This window comes from Phycodurus eques, chromosome 17 (assembly GCF_024500275.1).
Source record: "Phycodurus eques isolate BA_2022a chromosome 17, UOR_Pequ_1.1, whole genome shotgun sequence".
Classification (NCBI taxonomy): domain Eukaryota; kingdom Metazoa; phylum Chordata; class Actinopteri; order Syngnathiformes; family Syngnathidae; genus Phycodurus; species Phycodurus eques.
In genome coordinates this window covers 2,074,685-2,093,313 of record NC_084541.1, presented here as the reverse complement: position 1 = coordinate 2,093,313, position 18,629 = coordinate 2,074,685, and the positions used below count along the sequence as shown (strand labels likewise).

Sequence of the window (18,629 nt, the reverse complement as noted above, 5' to 3'; positions counted from 1 at the left end):
GGATGTTCTCCGTTGTGGTTGTAGTTGACAAAGTATTTTGCATCGCGCGCTACACTTGACACAGTCGCTGCCAAGTTGCAAATTCCACTTTTTTGCTCAAAGCATTTGGAGAGCGATGACAGGAGTCGGTGAGAACCACAATGTATTCATAAAGGTTGTTGACAGCAAGGAGCAATGATGGACATAGAATGGACTGCCAGCTGCTCCCAAACAAACCTCAGGGCACGTCAATGGGTTGCAAGTCAAATAGTGGACTTCAGTTGACATGCAGTTGTGGAAGAAAAACAGTTTCAGACTATACGATGGAAACAAATCCATCCAACACAGCTTGTACTTTAAGGTTCCTGAAGCATCATGTCCCAGCTGACTTTGGGCAAAGAGGTGGGTTCCGTCCTCGTCTGGTCAGCCCAGCCGACTCACAACTTGACACAATTGGTAGTTTTCAGTCAACTTAAAATGCATGTTTTTGGAATCTTGGAAGGAAGCCAGTGTACCTAAACACCCCCCCCCCCTCTCACACACACACACACACACACACACAGGGAGAACATACAAACTCCACAAAGTAAGGCCAGAACCGAGATTCGACACTTGTAGCTGGTTGAAGTTGATTTACATCACACATTTACTTTCACAGTACCGATGATCAAGTCAAGTAGGATGCTGCCATATAGGGATACATTAGCCAATCGGACGCAGAGAGCGGTAACCGGGTCAAACTTATCCACGATAAACTTGTGAAAGAAAGACGTCAAACCTGTGGTAAACTACTGGCCGCTTTTGCACAACGCGCCCATTCCCACCTCCCCGAAGCAAAAAAAAAAAAAAAAAAAAACACAACAAGCACACGGAAGTATGTTGACACATTTTATTCCTAAAACAGAAGCCACAGCATCAACTGCTGGCATGGCATTCATATATATAATTATCTATTCAGATTTCAGTTTGGTTTTTGTCTAAATGTGTGGTATAAAATACTATATACAACAATGTACCTCTTTTATTAGAACACAGTGAAGTTCACTGCTGTACAATTCCTATGTAACTACAGCTTCGCTGCAAGTCATAATTCTCCACTTCTTCTGTACATTGTGACAATACAAATAGTCTTCTTCTCCATTACAAAAAAATAATACTCTGAAAGCAACCGACTCGAACTTTCTTTCCTTTTTCTGCAATAGTTTCTCTGTTTTTAAGTAAGATGATTACATATATCTTAGACCAATTGCTTTGAAGCAAGAAGGTGGTATAAACCTTCTCCATTTATATATGTATTTATAAAAGAGGTTAAGAAATAATACATTTAAAAACTTACAATAAATAAGATAGATGCAGGCTTTTCATTTGGATCCAACTTCATCCAAAGGAATAAAAAGCAATTTTGGGTTATAAAACCAAAACTCCATTCTAAACTGTATTTCCTTGATCAAATACGTCCCTTTATCTTTTTTTGCAGATAAGACATCTTTCCAAATACAGACTGGCCGGTGTGCTGTCATGTTAGAAAGCAACATGACAGCCAATCCGTCACTCGCTCACGTTCATTTACTCTGGTCTCCTTATCATCTCGATTTATTCCCGCATCTGCACGTCTCTGAACCAAGTGGACAATCATCAAAACCAATCTCGGAATGCGATGCAACGCTGCGCTCCGGTCGGGTGTGACGACAACGGTTTGCACGTCTCTTCTTCAAATGTCTTTCCTGCGAGCGGCTACAACATGTTCGTGATGTAGTTGTACATCTGGTTCAGCACCACAAAGTGAATGGGCAGGCATGATCGTCGGTCCTGTGTCGCCGGGTCACATGTCAGCCAGGAGAGGGCGTTGTACTGCTCCAGCACAAATCTACCAGGGTACAAAATACAAATTACATTCGCTTTTGGAGCCGTGGATATCTTGTCAGACAATGTGCTCCTATACTTTAAAACCTTTCAGTCGAGTACTCAATTACTAATCTTAACAACAACAAAAAACTGTTTGACACTCAATGGTAAGTGTCAAGGTCTTGTTTCCCTTACATTATTTGGAACCCAAGAATCAGAGGTGGCAAAAGTATCTGACTCAAATGCTCTACTTCAGTTGAAGTACAGAAGTTTTAGTAAAAAAAAAAAAAAGTGGAAGCAGTGATTCAACTTATGTAACTTACATAAAAGTATAGACTTTAAGATGGTCTTAAGTACAAAAGTTAAAAAGCAAAAATGTTACAAATTCATACCCGTTTTGATAACTTGGTACAACGGGGGGGAAAAACTGCACAAAATAGTTTCCTTCTCCCAACTTAATGCTCATACGTAATGAAGGGGGGAAAAATTCATGTTACATGCTTTTGTTTGGCGGCACGGTTGGGCGACTAGTTAAGAGCGTCTGCCTCACAGTTCTGAGGACCGGGGTTCAAATCCCAGCCACGCCTGTGTGGAGTTTGCATGTTCTCCCCGTGCCTGCGTGGCTTTTCTCCGGTTTCCTCCCACATCCCAAAAACATGCGTGCTCGGTTGATTGAAGACTCTAAATTGCCTCGTAGGTGTGAATGGTTGTTTTGTTTATTTGTGCCCTGCGATTGGCTGGCGACCAGTTCAGGGTGTACACCGCCTCCTGCCCGACGATAGCTGGGATAGGCTCCAGCACGCCAAGCGACCCGCGTGAGGAGAAGCGACTCAGAAAATGGATGATGGATGTTTTTTTGTTTTTTTTATTATTTTATTTGTTTTTTAAAACCAAGAGCTGGTTAGAGTTGGCTCGACCTGCATGCTCTCAAAACGTGTTTGCTGAAATAAATACACCTTACTGGATTTATTTTATTTTTTTTCCCCCCCAGAGTAGATGGATAACTTTTGAATGCCATAAGATGGTGTTTTTTTTTTTTTAGAAATGGGCAAAAGAAAACACATTCTCCACCAATCTTTCTCAAATAAGGATAAGGCCAAGCGGGGGGAATATTTTGCTTCTCCAAATCGGTTGCCATCGTCGTCGTTGCTCCCTGGTCCACGTTCCTCCATCTCAATTAGATTTCAATGAATCAAGATCTCAACCGCAGTTGACTTTTACCTCTTGGTTGTCTTTTTTTTTTTTTTTTTTTTATGTCTTGTCATCTTCCACAGAGGTTGAAAAAACTAACAAGCCTACTTTGATAAAAGGAGTACAAAGTGCATGTCTGTTTTCAAATGTAGCATGAGTAAGTAAAAAGTATTGAGAAAAAAATATACTCAAGTCCAAATACCTGAAAAATCTACTTAAGTAACAAAGAGTATTTGTGCTTCGTCACTTTCCACCATTGCCAAGAATACCACAGTGCAATCGCAGCAGCGTGTGTTTTGCTTGCTGTTTACCTGAGTACGTCTGAGGTCTGATTGGAGTCAAGAGGGTGGGAGTGTTTGCTGTGCAGTAGCTCATCTGACTGCACTGAAGACACGTGGAGGTGTAACGAGGCCTGAGAGGGTTGCGAGAGTGAGGGTGTGCGAGAGAGCGAGCGAAAGAGAGAGAAGGGCAAGAGCCTGTCAAAATACTGCATGTAATGAAGTCGTTAACCTCTGATCTAAATAAAGGCATCGTCTAAAAACGTTGTCGGATGTGTATTTCTGTTTACATGCTACTAAGTGAATCATGCAAGTGCTAAAAAGGCTACATAGTAAACAAATGAGCACCACATAAATCAAAATACCCTGTGCCAAAAAAAAAAAAGAGCAAATGAAAAACTACTAATACAGATACAGTACATCCGCAGGCCTCGTGTAGCTCAATAAAAGTGACCGAAATATCATACTAATTCAGTTAGTGCAACATAAATATAAAAATAATATTAAATAATTTAAAAAAAACAGCTTTGTTCCAGCTACAATCACATTCATGTGTAAACTCTTTCTGGTGAACATTTTATGTATTATTTATTGCCTTATTAATGATTATAAGATTTCCCATTTCTTTTATTTTACTTGTGTTTATCTAACATTTTAGCATGTTTTGATTACATTGTTCATCTTTTCAACTGTTTATCCTCTGTCCGTGTTCATCGAAGCCGTCTGTCATGGATGCATTGGACTTTTTATCTGCACGTTTAGGAGTAAAATAATAAAGTAACCAGAACCTTTCTGAGTCTACGAAAAATTATCATCTTTGTGCAGGTAGAATTTTTAACATATTTCTCAAATTGGATCTTAAACCGCTGTGCACAGTGGGTTGCCTTTCTACATTTTCAACTATTCCTTTGTGGAAAATTAACTAAAGGGGTATTATTGTATGGGTGAGCAGAGCCTCAGTACCTTGAGGAAGAGTGGACACTGGTTCTGAGCCTGTGGACAGGCTGACCAGAACCAGTCAGGCAGTGGGCCAGCTTTCGCCGTAGACACAAAGTAGCCGAGAGCAAGCGGTTGCTGCAGGAGGTTTGGCACCTCCTCGCGAGACTCCATGCGGTCTGCACTCTGGCCCTGCAAAATGCACAGATTGCGAGGTTAGTTTGATGGAGATGATGATGTGCAGTTGCAGTGTACAAACGGAGAGTTGACAAAATCAATGCGATGTTACGGGGCGTCCTCGGTTTACAACGGTCCTGACATATGAGGATTTCGGGGATACGAACGGCACAGAAAGGAGCTACTTTTCGGAAGAAAGCAGCAGTAGAAGCAGCACAAGACTGCACACTCAGTTACCGCTGTGCCGTTTTCCATTTGATTGTTTTATACTTGTGGCCGGGAAGTGCATTTCATACAAATATTTACAGTGTTTGTCTGCATATTCGCAATTCGCTAAATGCAAATTCACCCATTCGTTGACTTTAAAAAAAAAAAAAACTATCCTACGTTATTTGCAGAAAAACGAACCGATTCACTGTATTGTGCTCAGGCCAAAGCCCATCTGATATAAAGCTATTGCTTTGGTGTGATCTTGTGCCAAGAAACTATGTTGAAGTGAGGGGAGGAGCTTCATTTTTACACAGGCCGTATAGCCCTATCTAAGAAAAATAGTGTGTTCCGCCGTCTTGTTGCGTCTATAGGCAATTATAAACCCTTTTTTGGGGGGGGGAGCCTCAATTACTTGCAGATTTGAGCTATTCGCAGCAGGGCTGGGTCCCTATCCCCTGCGAACACTGAACTGTAATTTTGACTTTGCTACTGTGTTAGCATAGGTAGCGTAGCGTATCGATAGACGACAATGCATTCCGACTGACGTGCAAATTCGGGTTACGTCGCCCTCGTAGGAAGGGGCACCCAGTGGTAAAATCTAACATAGCAAGAAAGATCTAGGGGCCTTACCTTACTGTCATCACCTCCATGGTGGTAATGGGATCCTGGGGAATGCACTGGAGAAGTATTGGGCGAGATGTTGATGATGTCGGGATCCACCAACTCGTTCTCTGGGTCCAGCAGATCAAAGATACCCATCCCATCAGATCCATCTAAGTAGAAGAGAAGAGAAATTAGGTCCCATTACCTCTCCTATCTATTTGAATGCTACATTAATAGATGTCTGAAGCAGTAGTATCCGGTATGTATAAAATATGTACCAATACTAATAGATACAAAACCAATTTGACAAAGGTCAGAGTTTAGAATGTACATTGAGTCTTCCAGAGAGCAGCAAAGTGCTTCTGACCTGTGGTAGCATTCAGAATGTCGATGTTGGTGTCGATGTTGGTGTAATTCGAGCTGGCCACTTGGACAAAGGCAGAGGTGGGGAAGACTAGGATGTGGGTGCAGGAGGTGTCCTGGGGCGTGTTCAGCTGCGGCGTCTGCATGTTCAAGGTGGTGCTGCGGCCAAAAACCGAGCCTGTCGACACAGAGTCTGATGTGGGGGGGGGGGGGGGGGGAGATACAGACTGGTTCATCAAAAGAGCAAGAAGAGCACAACAGAATCAAGAAGAATTATTGCTTTAATATCACAGGTAAATTGCTTGCAGATAAACGTATACAAATGTATATGCATGTTTATATTGTGTGACTATTGCTACTGTGTGTGTCTGTCAATCTAGCTACCGTATATAAATTCTGGAGCTGCAGAGGCGAAATGCCCCAACAGGCCAGTCCATTGGGTACACCTCTACTTTGTAACACTGCCAAGACAATAATGCTCAGTTTGGACTAACATTATTAGACAGGGATTCATTTAAAGACATTTGCAACAGTGTGGTTGTAGTTTCTAGTACTGCACGGCATTATACATTATAAGAAACATGCTGTTCCACACCACTGCATCCTACAACCACAATAATTAAGAAAATGTATTATTTTCTTTGATTTTGCCATTACATGCCATGGGATTATGCAGGTGTACCTAATGTTCTGGCAGGATAGGTACCAGTGTGTACCTTGTCCAGATTTCCATTTATTAAATAAACAAATTCTGAACATCCTGGCACCTAAACTTACACAAATATATCACGTACTGGCATAACACTGACATATACATACACACCCAGACCCCATTACAATCAGATTTGTTGCATTAAGAAATCACTTAAAGAGTACTGGCCATCAGTTCGTGCCCTCGAGCTCAAGTGCTCTTGGGTAATGCAGGAGGATAACGACCCAAAACAAACCAGCTAGTCCACCTCTGAATGGCGATAAAAAAAATAAAATAAAATTTAAAAAAAAAGCTTTTGGAGTGGCCAAGTCAAAGTCCAGACTTAAAGTGAGTTGAGATGCTATGGAATGATCTTGAACGGACATGTCATGCTGGACAACTCCCCAATATGACTGAGTTAAAACAATTCTTCGACATCAATGCAAAGGACTTACCACCAGTTATTGCAAATGCTTGATTTCAGTTATTGCTGCCATAGACGGCACACCAGTAAAAAAACAAAAAACAAAAAAAAAACATAATTTATAGAAACTGCATTTTATATTTACAACTGAAACACTAAAACATTTCTATGTGATAAATTTACCCTCCCTCCCCAAAAACAAAAAAACAAACAAAAACAACAAGATAGGGTATTCCATTTTAAAATTTGCAACGCAATATATATAAAAAAAAAAAAAAAAAAAAAAAAAAAAAATCACTCCTTGCTAGGATATCGTACTTACTGTGTATTACTAAGATTTTATATCAGCATTAAAAAGCTCCATATTAAATCGATGAGTTTTTTTTGTTTGAGCTAACATTCGTATAAGCTTCTCAACTTAGCTCTATGTCGTTACTTTATAGAAACCCTTTCAATGTACGACATTGTCAACCTGAATGATGAAATGAAATACTGTTTTTATAATGATGAATGGTGGCAAACAATAAACCCAGGGTGGTTTATTGGATAATAAATCGAACGCGTTTCATATGCACAACGTTGATTTTGAATGACTGCAGCTTGGCATCGAACTTACATTTAATGGATGTAAAAAAATAAATACATACGTACACATAAATAAAAAAAAATTGAGTCACAGATTTGGACATATGACGCTGACAGCTGTATTTTATCTTGGAGAGATTTTAAGGACATAGGACTCTTCATTCCGACAACGCTCAATCACGCAATCCTGGTATGATGCACTGACAATCCCCCACTCGTTTCCCAAAATAAACCCACTGATCAAGTTCTCCATCACACTGCATTGAGATCAATGGGCATCTGCGAGCTAGTGCTTTACGAGCAAAAAGGTACACCATCTTCCCTGCCATCAATCTGCTCTGGACTAGGATGTGACAAGCTTCATGATGTGCTGCTGCCATCCGTCACGTCAGACCCACACGCGCGCATACACAAAAACCTACAACACACGGCTGTAGTCGACGACTCGGATGAACAGTGTACACTGGAAACAGATAAGTAAATTCATAGTCTCCATCTTGTATGTACCTGGCATTATGATGAAGGAGCCCTGGGGCTCCATGGCAACTAAGCACACACTAAGGATGCTGGGGGTATCCGAGGCAGAGATGCCACACATTCGACACATTTCCTTCAGACGGCGACACAGCGACTGAAGGTTTCTTCTGCTGAGCAATATACTCCAGTCTGGCACATTTGAAGAGGAGCACAAGAGGGTTGAATGAATGACAACACACACTATTGAATTTTGCCATGTTAACATTCTTACCTTTCAACTCTCCATGTCCTATCCTGCCCAGCCGTCCAATTACCACTCTCCAGGGTACCGATGTCATTTGTACAAGTCCCAAGCACCAATCCCACAGCTTTTGCAGGCCAAGGCGCCGAACGGAGCCCTTTTTCCTCCTGGCCCTGAGCAACGCACGCAGACAGGCGTGGAGTTATTTTACAGTGTTCATAAACGTGTCATGCCAGAGTACAGAAACAGCAGTTTTAGTCAATACTTCTCAGCAACGTGTGCAGTTTGATTGATAACTATGTGCTCGTCTACCTCAGAAAAAAAAGGCCACTTTGACAACTGGTTTGACGTAATTGATGGGGATTTAAATTTAAACAGCATTTAAATAACATTTACATAATGAGTAGGGCCCGACCGATATCATCTTTTTCAGGCTGATGTCGATTCCGATATTTTCAGAATAAAATTCTGATAACCGTTTAATTGGCCGATTAATTCAAAAAATCTGTATAGAACAAAATAACTTCTTTTTTGGTCCTTTAACACTAACACCAATAAAAATATCAAATACAGGCAGAAAATTGTAGTGTTTTACAAGAATTTGTCTTTTAGCATTTGTTTAACTTGACAACAGACCAAATTTGGCAAAAATCGGCAGATTTTTTTTGGTTTGTTTGAATGTCATTATCTTTGTCTTATGTTGTAATCTGTTAAAGGGGGCCTATTTTCCAAACCAACTTTTTCTAGTATTTGGGATGTAATAGTCTCTATGCTGCCTCAGTAAACATGTGAAATATGAATTAAAGTCGTCCACGCATTCCTAAATTCCAAAAAGTTTTCTTTCGAGAGGACATCTCAACAGGTCAGGTCATTCGAATTTCTCGAGCTTATCTACGTCACTAGGGAAGATCTCCGCCTTCCCTTTCTCCTCCAGCGTGCTATGGAGGTCTAAATAGCCAAAATACAGCACCCTTAATGTATTAGAAAATGGCAAAAAAATAAAAATAAAAACTAAATCAGCTATTTTTTGCCGATTTGAAAAGGGCTAATTGGGCCCTAATTATGAGGGTTGGCAACAATGGAAATGGGGGTGGGGAAAGAACATGAAGGTTTTACTCGACAGTGGTTCTACCTGTTGGGAACATCGATGTTGATGATGCAGGTCTCCAGGAGTTCCCCATACTGGTCAGTGCATGTGGCAAGGAGCCAGCGCTGGTCATGGGAGAGACAGTATCCTACAAACAGCACGTTGTATTGCTGTGACGCCTCCCCAAAAGCCTCCCCAAGCTCAGTCTGCTTGTCTTTAACTGGTGCAAGGATGAATGGAGGTGTGTACAGACGCACACACTCGGGTCTCTGTACAAAGGCAGGATAGAGCAAAAAAAAAAAAAAAAAAATTCATCAGTGAACTTGAGGATATTTTGATGCGCTCGGCTGCCAACAGGAAAATTCACACCGTGCCATTCATGTCGCACGTTTTCAAGCAAGGCAGATCAAACGTTGCGAGTGCATTAAAGGGAAATTGTAGCAATCGCTGTAAGGAAGGAAGTCAGCTGAATTGGAGCCTGAATTAAATTGCTCCTTTGTTTAAAGCTGGAATCAAGACCCCATTTAGGAGTTCTTGTGAAGCTAGCCAAGCAGATAATGGAAAGAAAACTCTGGGGTAGCGGAAGTTCGACGTTTGCTCTGTCTTGTTCCAGCAAATAAAAATGATGTTGATGTTTTATTTTTTTTCCAGGGACTGCACATGGCGGAGTGCAGATGGCGGACTGCACACGGCTTGGGTTAATGGAACATTTTAGGTCAGGCGATGTCTTCAGAGAAATAAAAACAACAATTTTGCAGCCACAATGTTTCGATCAACTTGCCAGTATCATCGATCATGATAGTGACATAACTTTGTTTGGAATTCCAATACAAATATTAATACAATAAAAAAAAAAAGTTGAAGAAAATTCTGCAAATATATTTATTTTACCTCTGAGCTTTTAAGAGCTGTATCGATGGCTAAACCCGGGCCAAAGCCCGTCAGCGACTTGACGTTGGTGGAAATGGGCAAAGGTCGTCTGCACTGAGCGAAGACGGAGAAGGCCAAAGACTTGAGGTGCTGAACATATATATGGCGGTCTTCACCTCTCACAGGCTGAAGCAGGTACTGGCAGGGGACAATCTATAAGATTTAGAAAGAAAGGGGCATAAAAGCAAAGCTTTATAACTCAATTATAAATAGGCACTTACCCTAACGTCATCAAAACTGTGAATTTATGATTCAATACGTGACCATGTCAGTGTTTTTTTGTGGACAGAGATTCTTCTTACATGCCGTTCTACATGAATGTGGGTCGTTTTTACCCCAAAACTAGAAAAACAAATCAATGTTGGTCTGGACCTGAGCTGATAATACCTATCGCTGATCAATTCTTCAACCTAATCCACATTGCTACCGTTCACACATGACAGCAACCCTTGGGGGGGGGGGGGGGGGGGGGGGAAAGAAAAAAAAAAAAAAAAATGTTTTTAATGGGCAGTGTGAAAGCGGCTACTGACTCTGCAATCAAAAAATGGTGGTCTGATTACTCAATTTCGTCTTTCTTATCCACCTTTATGTTCATCAATGCACTACTCATAATCAGACCTTTAAGCAAAGCAAAGCGAAGCAAATTTATTTACATAGCACATTTCATAAACAAGGTAACTCAATGTGCTTTACATGATTAAAAGCATTTACAAGTAAAGAAAAAAACAGCTTATAAACATTTAAAACAAAGAGAATTTTTTTTAAAGTACAATTAAAACAGCGCACAGTGCAAGAAATATCATTTAAAAGTGGAACTGCTCTAAAAAGCAACAGAAAAAAAGTTTTTAACCTGGACTTAAAAACATTCACACTTGGGGCTGACGTCATTTCTGTTGGCAACTTCTTCCATTTGTGTGCCGCATGATAGCTAAATGCTGCTTCACCATGTTTGCTTTGGACTCTGTGCGCCACTATTTGACCCGAGTGTGTCGATCTCAGAGCCCTACTGGGTTTATGTGCCATTAGCATTTCTTTCGTGTATTCAGGACCTAAACCGTTTAGTGATTCGTGTACCAGTAGCAGAACTTTAAAATCTATTCTAAAGCTGACTGGGAGCCAGTGTCAGAACGCGAGCTGCAGCTATTTAATGCTCTTTTTAGGGAGTCCAGTCAGAAGACCATTACAATAGTCAAGTCTACATGAGATAAAAGCATGGATGCCCTTCTCCTGGTCTGCTTGACACATGCAAGCCTTCACTCTGGATATGTTCTTCAGATGGTAGAAGGCAGTTTTAGTAATTGATTTGATATGACTGTTGAAAGTCAGGCCGGAATCTATCAGAACACCAAGGTTTCGTACTTGGTCTTTGGTTTTTAAAGAGAGTGACTCCAGGTATTTACAAACAGCAATCCTCTTTTCTTTATTGCCAAAAACAACTATCTCAGTTTTGTTGTGGTTTAATTGAAGAAAATGTTGGCTCATCCAGATATTTATCTGTTTTATTACACAGTGACACAACACCTGAATTGAACTGTAGTCATCTGGAGACACTTGCTAGATATCACTGTGTGTCATTTGCATAGCTATGATAGTCAAAATTAAAGGTTCTGAGGAATTTGACCCAAGGGTAGCATATATAGGCTGAACAGGAGGGGTCCAAGGACTGACCCTTGAGAGACCCCATAGGTCATTGAACACTTCCGATGGTTACAAAATAACTCCTTTCCTCCAGGTAGGACCTGAACCATTTAAGGACTGTTCTATTTAGTCCTACCCAAAAGAAATTCTTTGCAAATAAATGTAAATTACAGTTCAGATTCACTGTGAGTAAGTGAATCGCAAAAAAATAAGGCTAGTGAAGCGCGAGAAGAGAAATCCTTCTCCTCTCTGAGAAATCATTCTGCTCCTTTAGTTTTCCTTAAGCTATTGCATTTCTTTATGCTGTTAAGGCAAAGTACTATTGCATTGGTCAGGATCAACAGATTTCTGCAAAAGGTAATAATGGCAATGGTAATAATATCTGATGCACTGATCTTGAGTAGAGAATATAATTTAATATGATCAGGAAGTTAACTCACCTGTACAAAAATAGAATTCCGGATATGTGCGGGGAGCGACTGAAGCATCTCAAGGTAGCAGCGTAACAAACCGAGCGTCCACACACTGGAGTGGGCTGGCACTGGCCCCGGGCCACCGTCAGAATCCTCATAGCTGAAGGGGTCCACAATGTAAACAACAATGGCGGGTGGATAGGTGATGGCGTGGGAGTCGCCATCTGTGGGCACGCCAACCTTCTCACGGTCCAAAGTGCTGTGGGCATCACACACACACATTCATTTCACTATACAAGTCTAGTATTTAATTATTTCAGTCAAGATCTTTGGAAGAGAACCGGTGAAATATGATCAGCTTTTATGAATTGATGCTGAGCATGCTGGTGTGGCATGCTATACCTTTCTGGGGGCTCTGTGGGGCTCTGGCTGTTTGAGTTGTCCCCAGAGGTGCTAGTATTCTGGGTTCCAGCCTGCTGTCCCAGCTGTCCACTCTGAGGGCCACCTCCCTGGCTTTGGCTGACCATGCTTCCGAAGGGGGTAAAGGAGCTTGCCTTAGCAGACTGCATCCCGCTGCCAGGCTGTCCAGATGATGTCACCAGGCTGTTGGATGACACAGAGGCGCCATTGCTGTTGGGGACCGAGGAGCTGTGCATTGCACCCTGCTGGGCAGCTGAGCTGGAGGCAGATCCCATCAGAGGTGTAGATAATGGCTGGTTGGATAACGATGGGGGACTGGGTTGCGTGAGGAGAGAACTATCCAAGGGTTGTGATGAGAGGTATGGCGCTATAAAGACAAAGATGGATACATTATTGGATGAATAATGTTACACTTAAAAGAGAATAAAATCTCCTCCACTGAACTCTCTGCTTTCAAATTTATTCCTGCACATTTTCAATTCGCCAAGGCTCTCTCGCTCGCCTTTTTGCAACAACTAGAGAGTGGGGTCAAGAGTGGAAATGTCAGAATAAAGAGCAGACGAAGCCAACAAGAACAGCATAACAAACGTCTACACTTACCGAGGTTGTGGCGGCACACTTGTGCATAGAGTTTGAGCTTAGTGAAGGCGTCGTTGTTGCTGCTGGCAGCCTTGAGGAACCAGTCGCTAACTGGCTGATCCACAAGGCTTTTGGGTCCACTGCCACCGACGAGGACTATGCCATCAGGATAGCCTTTGGATATGGGCCGATGCTTCCCAAGTCGACACGACTATGGAAAAATATAGGAAGCAAAATATAAGCTCGTTTATTAACACCACAGTGAGGATTCCATGTTAAACTAGCAAAATAATGGAAAAATCTAGTATGAGTGAAGCTATTATTAGGAAATTGAGCCAAACTTGAAGATACCCCATGCTCAAAACAGAACATTTATGTACAGATAACAAATATCACAAAATGAGCACTGTACACATTAATAATGGAGTTGAGAGTGTGTTGTAGTGGTCCAATGGGATCTGTGTTAAATTATACACACTGATAACAGCAAGAGGGAAGGATCATCATCGCTACTATTTCTTCTGGCACCTCTGGGTGCCACACGCTGTTGCTTAAAAAGCAACTGAGTGTGCTGTATGGTGCGGCATGAGTTTTTCAAGAGGAACGAGAGCTGGGCTGCCAACTAGTTTGCTTATCCCATGTTAGTCTGCAGTCCCGGAGGACCACACCATAAAAGATGGGTGACGCTATCACTGGGTCAAAGAAGGAGCATGTGATCTAAGTAGGTCAATATATTAGATCCATCTAATATAATTTGTGTAATTCCTGTGTTAAATAGATCCCTTGTTATGAGTACATATTTTAGTATTCTAATACTGACTCTAAAAACAAATTATTGGCTTGCATTAATTAGAATGAGACTGTTATTCATTCTGGGGGAAATTTAAGAGCAAATCAAGACAAGGAAAAAATCTGCGGAAATTGTCAAAACTTTCCAGGATGTTCTAGACAAGGTGATATCATTCAGTAAATAAATGTGTGTAATATAAATACTGTAGCATTTCATCTTTCTCTACCTCATAGACAGCTGTGAGGTCCCTAAAGAGGCTCTTCGCACCACTGAGCAGAGCCTCGTTGTCAGGACATACCACCAAATACCCGACGTCCCGCTGGGTGCCAAAGGGATCAAGCAACAGCTTCTCCCAGTAGGGTAAGCCAAATGGAGACAGCACCACAAAGTCATACTCATAACCCACTAGGAAGGTGGGGATGGGTAGTGGCTCAGGGGACTCATCTGTGCCTGCGAGAGAGAAACAGAAGAGGACAGTGGATCACACAAAGAGAGAGAGAGAAAAAAAAACAATGAAAGAGTGTGACTATTTTGTCGCTTCCTCTCTTTTAATCCCTCTGGTGAATCAGATTAGGTCACATTTAGGAAGGGGAATGATTTGATCATTAAGTCAAAACGAATGCCCTTTCTAGGTTGCAACCAGAAAAGGCATTGTTGATTCAGTCTCAACTAATTTGAGCTCTCAAGAAGAAGTTGAGTTCCAATAAATCAATGTAGACCTGTGGTATGGCATAACTGCTCAGCAACATTATTATGCTGAATCAGACATTGGCATTGAAATCTTAGCTCAGAACACGCAAAAAGAGATTCTCCCAATGAGATTGTTAATTCTCTCACAAAAGCTATTTAATCCATTCCAAATCACAATGTAATCTGTCAGCTCCTCCCAGCCCTCCGACAAAACTGCCAGTTATCGATCTCATGCTAATTTCATGGAGTTTTCAAACATGTATGTTGTATGTCAGACAAGTGTTGGGAACACTAGTTCACGGATGGCAAATGCTCAAACACATCCATGTCAGTGGTCACGTTTGCCGCCATATATTGGTATCATACATTTAATTACTGACAGTCATTTGCAGCGCTGGCCATAATGGCTGTCAAATAATACAGCGGTGACTGTGGTGTGGAGTATTACCGCTATTAAGCGAATCTCACTTGTGTATTCGTTAAAATGTGATTTGCATTATGTATCACGTCTTACTTCTGCAGACTACTCAATGTGTGTGTGCGCGCGTGTGTATGTAAATACAAAACAGTGTGCTTTTTGTCCTTTCACTCATACTTTTATTAAATTGAGAAAGAGAGGACTTATTTTTATTACAACACCAATTCCAATGAAGTTGCGACGTTGTGTTAAACATAAATAAAAACGGAATACGATTTGCAAATCATGTTCGACCTATATTTAATTGAATACACTACCTGATCAACTTTATTGTTTTTAGCAAATAATCATTAATTTAGAATTTGATGGCAACACGTTCCCAAAAAGCTGGGACAGGGTCATGTTTACCACTGTGTTACATCACCTTCTCTTTGAACAACATTCAATAAACGTTTGGGAACTGAGGACACGAATTGTTGAAGCTTTGTCGGTGGAATTCCTTCCCATTCTTGCTCGATGAACAGCTTCAGCTGTTCAATAGTCCGGGGTCTCTGTTGTCGTATTTTACGCTTCATAATGCGCCACACATTTTCCATGGGAGAAAGGTCTGGACTGCAGGCAGGCCAGTCTAGTACCCTCTTTTACTACGAAGCCACGCTGTTGTAACAAGTGCAGAATGTGGTTTGGCATTGTGTTGCTGAAATAAGCAGGGGCTTCCAAGAAAAAGACAATGCTTGGATGGCAGCATATGTTTCTCCAAAACGTGCATGTCCCTTTCAGCATTAATGGTGCCTTCACAGATGTGTAAGTTACCCATGCCATTGGCACTAACACAGCTCCATACCATCACAGATGCTGGCTTTTGAGCGTTGCGTCCATAACAGTCCGGATGGTTCTTTTCCTCTTTGGCCCGGAGGACACGACGGCCAAAATTTCCAAAAACTATTTGGAATATGGACTTTTCCACTTTGCATCGGTCCATCTGTGATGAGCTCCAGCCAAGAGAGGCCGGCGGCGTTTCTGGGTGTTGTTGATAAATGGCTCTTGCTTTGCATAGTAGAGTTTCAAGTTGCACTTATTAATGTAGCGCCAAACTGTATTTACTGACATTGGTTTTCTGAAGTGTTCCTGAGCCCACGTGGTGATATCCTTTACCCATTGATGTCGGTTTTTGATGCAGTGCCGTCCGAGGGATCGAAGGTCGTGGGCATTCAATGTTGGTTTTCGGCCTTGCCGCTTACATGCAGGGATTTCTCCAGATGATCTGAACCTTTTGATGATATTATGGACCGTCGATGATTAAATCCCTAAATTCCTTGCAATTGTACATTGAGGAACATTGTCCTTAAACTGTTTGACTATTTTCTCACGCACTTGTTCACAAAGAGGTGAACCTCCCCCCATCATTGCTTGTGAATGAGGGAAGCTCCTTTTATACCCAATCATGACACCTGCCTATTCCCAATTAGCCTGTTCACCTGTGGGATGTGCCAAACAGGTGTTTGATGAGCATTCCTCAACTTTCTCAGTCTTTTTTGCCACCTGTCCCAGCTTTTTTGGAACGTGTTGCAGTTCTAAGTTAATGATTATTTACTAAAAACAATCAAGTTTATCAGTTTGAACATTAAATATCTTGTCTTTGTAGTGTATTCAATTAAATATAGGTTGAACATGACTTGCAAATCATTGCATTCTGTTTTTATTTATGTTCAACACAACGTCCCAACTTCATTGGGGTTGTATTTATGTCACTAAGATGACGTCTTGTATGGACACTTGTCTCGTCTGTCCCGCAATTTACATAAACTCTCCCACTATTATTAAGTGTGACCAAGGTAACTGTTATTCCTTTTCACAGTATATATACAATGGTGTCGCATATTGGTAACAGGTTGGTGAAGAGGAGCGTATAATTTTGGAGGACTTGAAGGTTTAGTGACTTGCCACTGCTGTATGGTGACTCTTAGCAACAACTTTAAAGTAGTGTTACAGTGACATTTCTTCTTGACATAAATAAAACATGCGATTAATAGCAGGATGTTGCTTTTAATAAATGGCAGTCGCCAAATTTGGCTCCAAGAGCCGAGATTCAAACTAACAGAACTAGCGTAACCTCTGCATATTGTTTCTCGCATTGACTGACTTACCGTATGAGCCCCGTCCAGCCATCTTGTGAAACTGCTGCCAGGTAAGTGGGCCCTGAACACCCCACGACCGCACAGTCCTTTTCTTCTGGATGGCATCTTGGAGTACAGGCTGAAGGGACATCAACACTCGGAGCACATCCTGAGAGCACAGCGCACTTACGTCCACTGCTGGAGAACAGAGGAATAAGGCAATAATTAAAGGGAAAAACTAAAAAATCTGGACAATTCTTCCTTTGGACAGACAATTAAGTACAATATGTATGTGTTGCAATTATCACGCAAAATTTTGACAATTATGTCTTACCATTTTGTCTAGACCAGTGATGTAGACAAGTGCTTTTCACCAGCGCCTCGTCCACCTTTCCACCAGACATGTTGTCCATGAACTGCCTGCCGTGCTCCAGGGCCATGTAGCAGTCACTGTGAAAATCCCTCTCCTCTACCCTAACGCAGGGCGGCACAGGGCCGCCCTTCACTCCACGTGTTACTATGTCATCCAGGCCTGAAATAGGTGAAAAAGGGTTGGTACACTGATCCTGCAGTAGCAGAATCAGTTCATCCGGGACACCGTCTCCCCTCCCAATGCCGGTTCTGTCCAGCGAGGAGAGCCGGAGCTCCTCAAAACGCCTCTCTGCCTCGCGACTGATGTCGGAACCACGGCCGATGATATCCAGCTCGTCCTCTAGGAAGAGGCCTGAGCCATTGCCGTACCGCCTGTTGACCACAGCACTGAACCCACAGCTGCAGGCTTCCTGGGCCTCGCTGATGGGGTCACTGAGGTACACGCCGACGTCTGCTCCTTTGATGTTCATGTTACATACGCAGATGCAGCAGCTGTCAAAGTTACAGTCCTTGAAGAGGTTCATGACTGTTTCAGAGAGAATGAGAGTGACGTAGAGGCTATGAGCTTCTGGGATGGAAGGAACAGTGGCCGGTTCCACTGAGTTTAGCGGACGGCAAGTAGAGGGGGTGGAGGCTGGTGAGTACAGGTCCGAGTTCTCATACTTGAGAGAGCCCTGAACGCTGGAGGGGCCTCGAGGTGTGCGTGGAGTGCGTGGTGTACGTGGGGTAGGGGCTGAAAAACGTGGGGTGGCGGGGGAAGGCAGGATGCCAGTGCCACTGTTACTTGGTGGAGCGCTGTTGGACATGAAGGGTGTGTGAGTTTGCGGGGTGTAGGTCTGGTTGTAGTCCTGGTCCATAGTGCTTCCCACACTTGGGATATTACTGGGGGAAGAGAGACAGAAGAAAAAAAAAAAAAAAAAAGATGCAATTACCAAATGAAGTGCTCTATGAAAGGTGAAGCCCAGCTGATATTAAGGCCATTCACTCTGTGATCTCCTTCCACCGGTGTCATAGGTAAAACAACATGAAAATGATTCAGCTTAATTCAGTGTTTCTTAGCGACAACGAAACTCCTAAGTCGCTTTGAAAATTTGTCACTAGTGAGGTCAGAAAAGTCAAAGTCAACAAATGACTAAGCTGGCGACACTGATTACCGTGCTTTTTGTAGACTAGTT

At 42.1% G+C, this 18,629-nt stretch overlaps 1 protein-coding gene across 2 annotated transcripts in view; it reads right to left on the bottom strand.

Moving 5' to 3' along the window:
- Positions 1 to 854: 854 nt before the first annotated feature.
- Positions 855 to 18,629, bottom strand: part of med13a (mediator complex subunit 13a) — a 98,963-nt gene continuing 81,188 nt past the window's right edge. For both annotated transcript variants that reach the window (XM_061702075.1, XM_061702076.1), the window contains 15 exons: positions 17,417 to 18,336; positions 17,113 to 17,280; positions 14,084 to 14,307; positions 13,089 to 13,278; positions 12,471 to 12,855; positions 12,096 to 12,327; positions 9,979 to 10,170; positions 9,133 to 9,356; positions 8,031 to 8,173; positions 7,790 to 7,948; positions 5,587 to 5,775; positions 5,247 to 5,389; positions 4,257 to 4,421; positions 3,327 to 3,427; positions 855 to 1,846 (listed from right to left, as the gene is read on the bottom strand). In XM_061702075.1, coding sequence (XP_061558059.1) covers positions 1,714 to 1,846; positions 3,327 to 3,427; positions 4,257 to 4,421; positions 5,247 to 5,389; positions 5,587 to 5,775; positions 7,790 to 7,948; positions 8,031 to 8,173; positions 9,133 to 9,356; positions 9,979 to 10,170; positions 12,096 to 12,327; positions 12,471 to 12,855; positions 13,089 to 13,278; positions 14,084 to 14,307; positions 17,113 to 17,280; positions 17,417 to 18,336 — 3,568 coding nt within the window. In that variant the 3' untranslated portion in view covers positions 855 to 1,713. The remainder of the gene's footprint in view (positions 1,847 to 3,326; positions 3,428 to 4,256; positions 4,422 to 5,246; positions 5,390 to 5,586; positions 5,776 to 7,789; positions 7,949 to 8,030; positions 8,174 to 9,132; positions 9,357 to 9,978; positions 10,171 to 12,095; positions 12,328 to 12,470; positions 12,856 to 13,088; positions 13,279 to 14,083; positions 14,308 to 17,112; positions 17,281 to 17,416; positions 18,337 to 18,629) is intronic.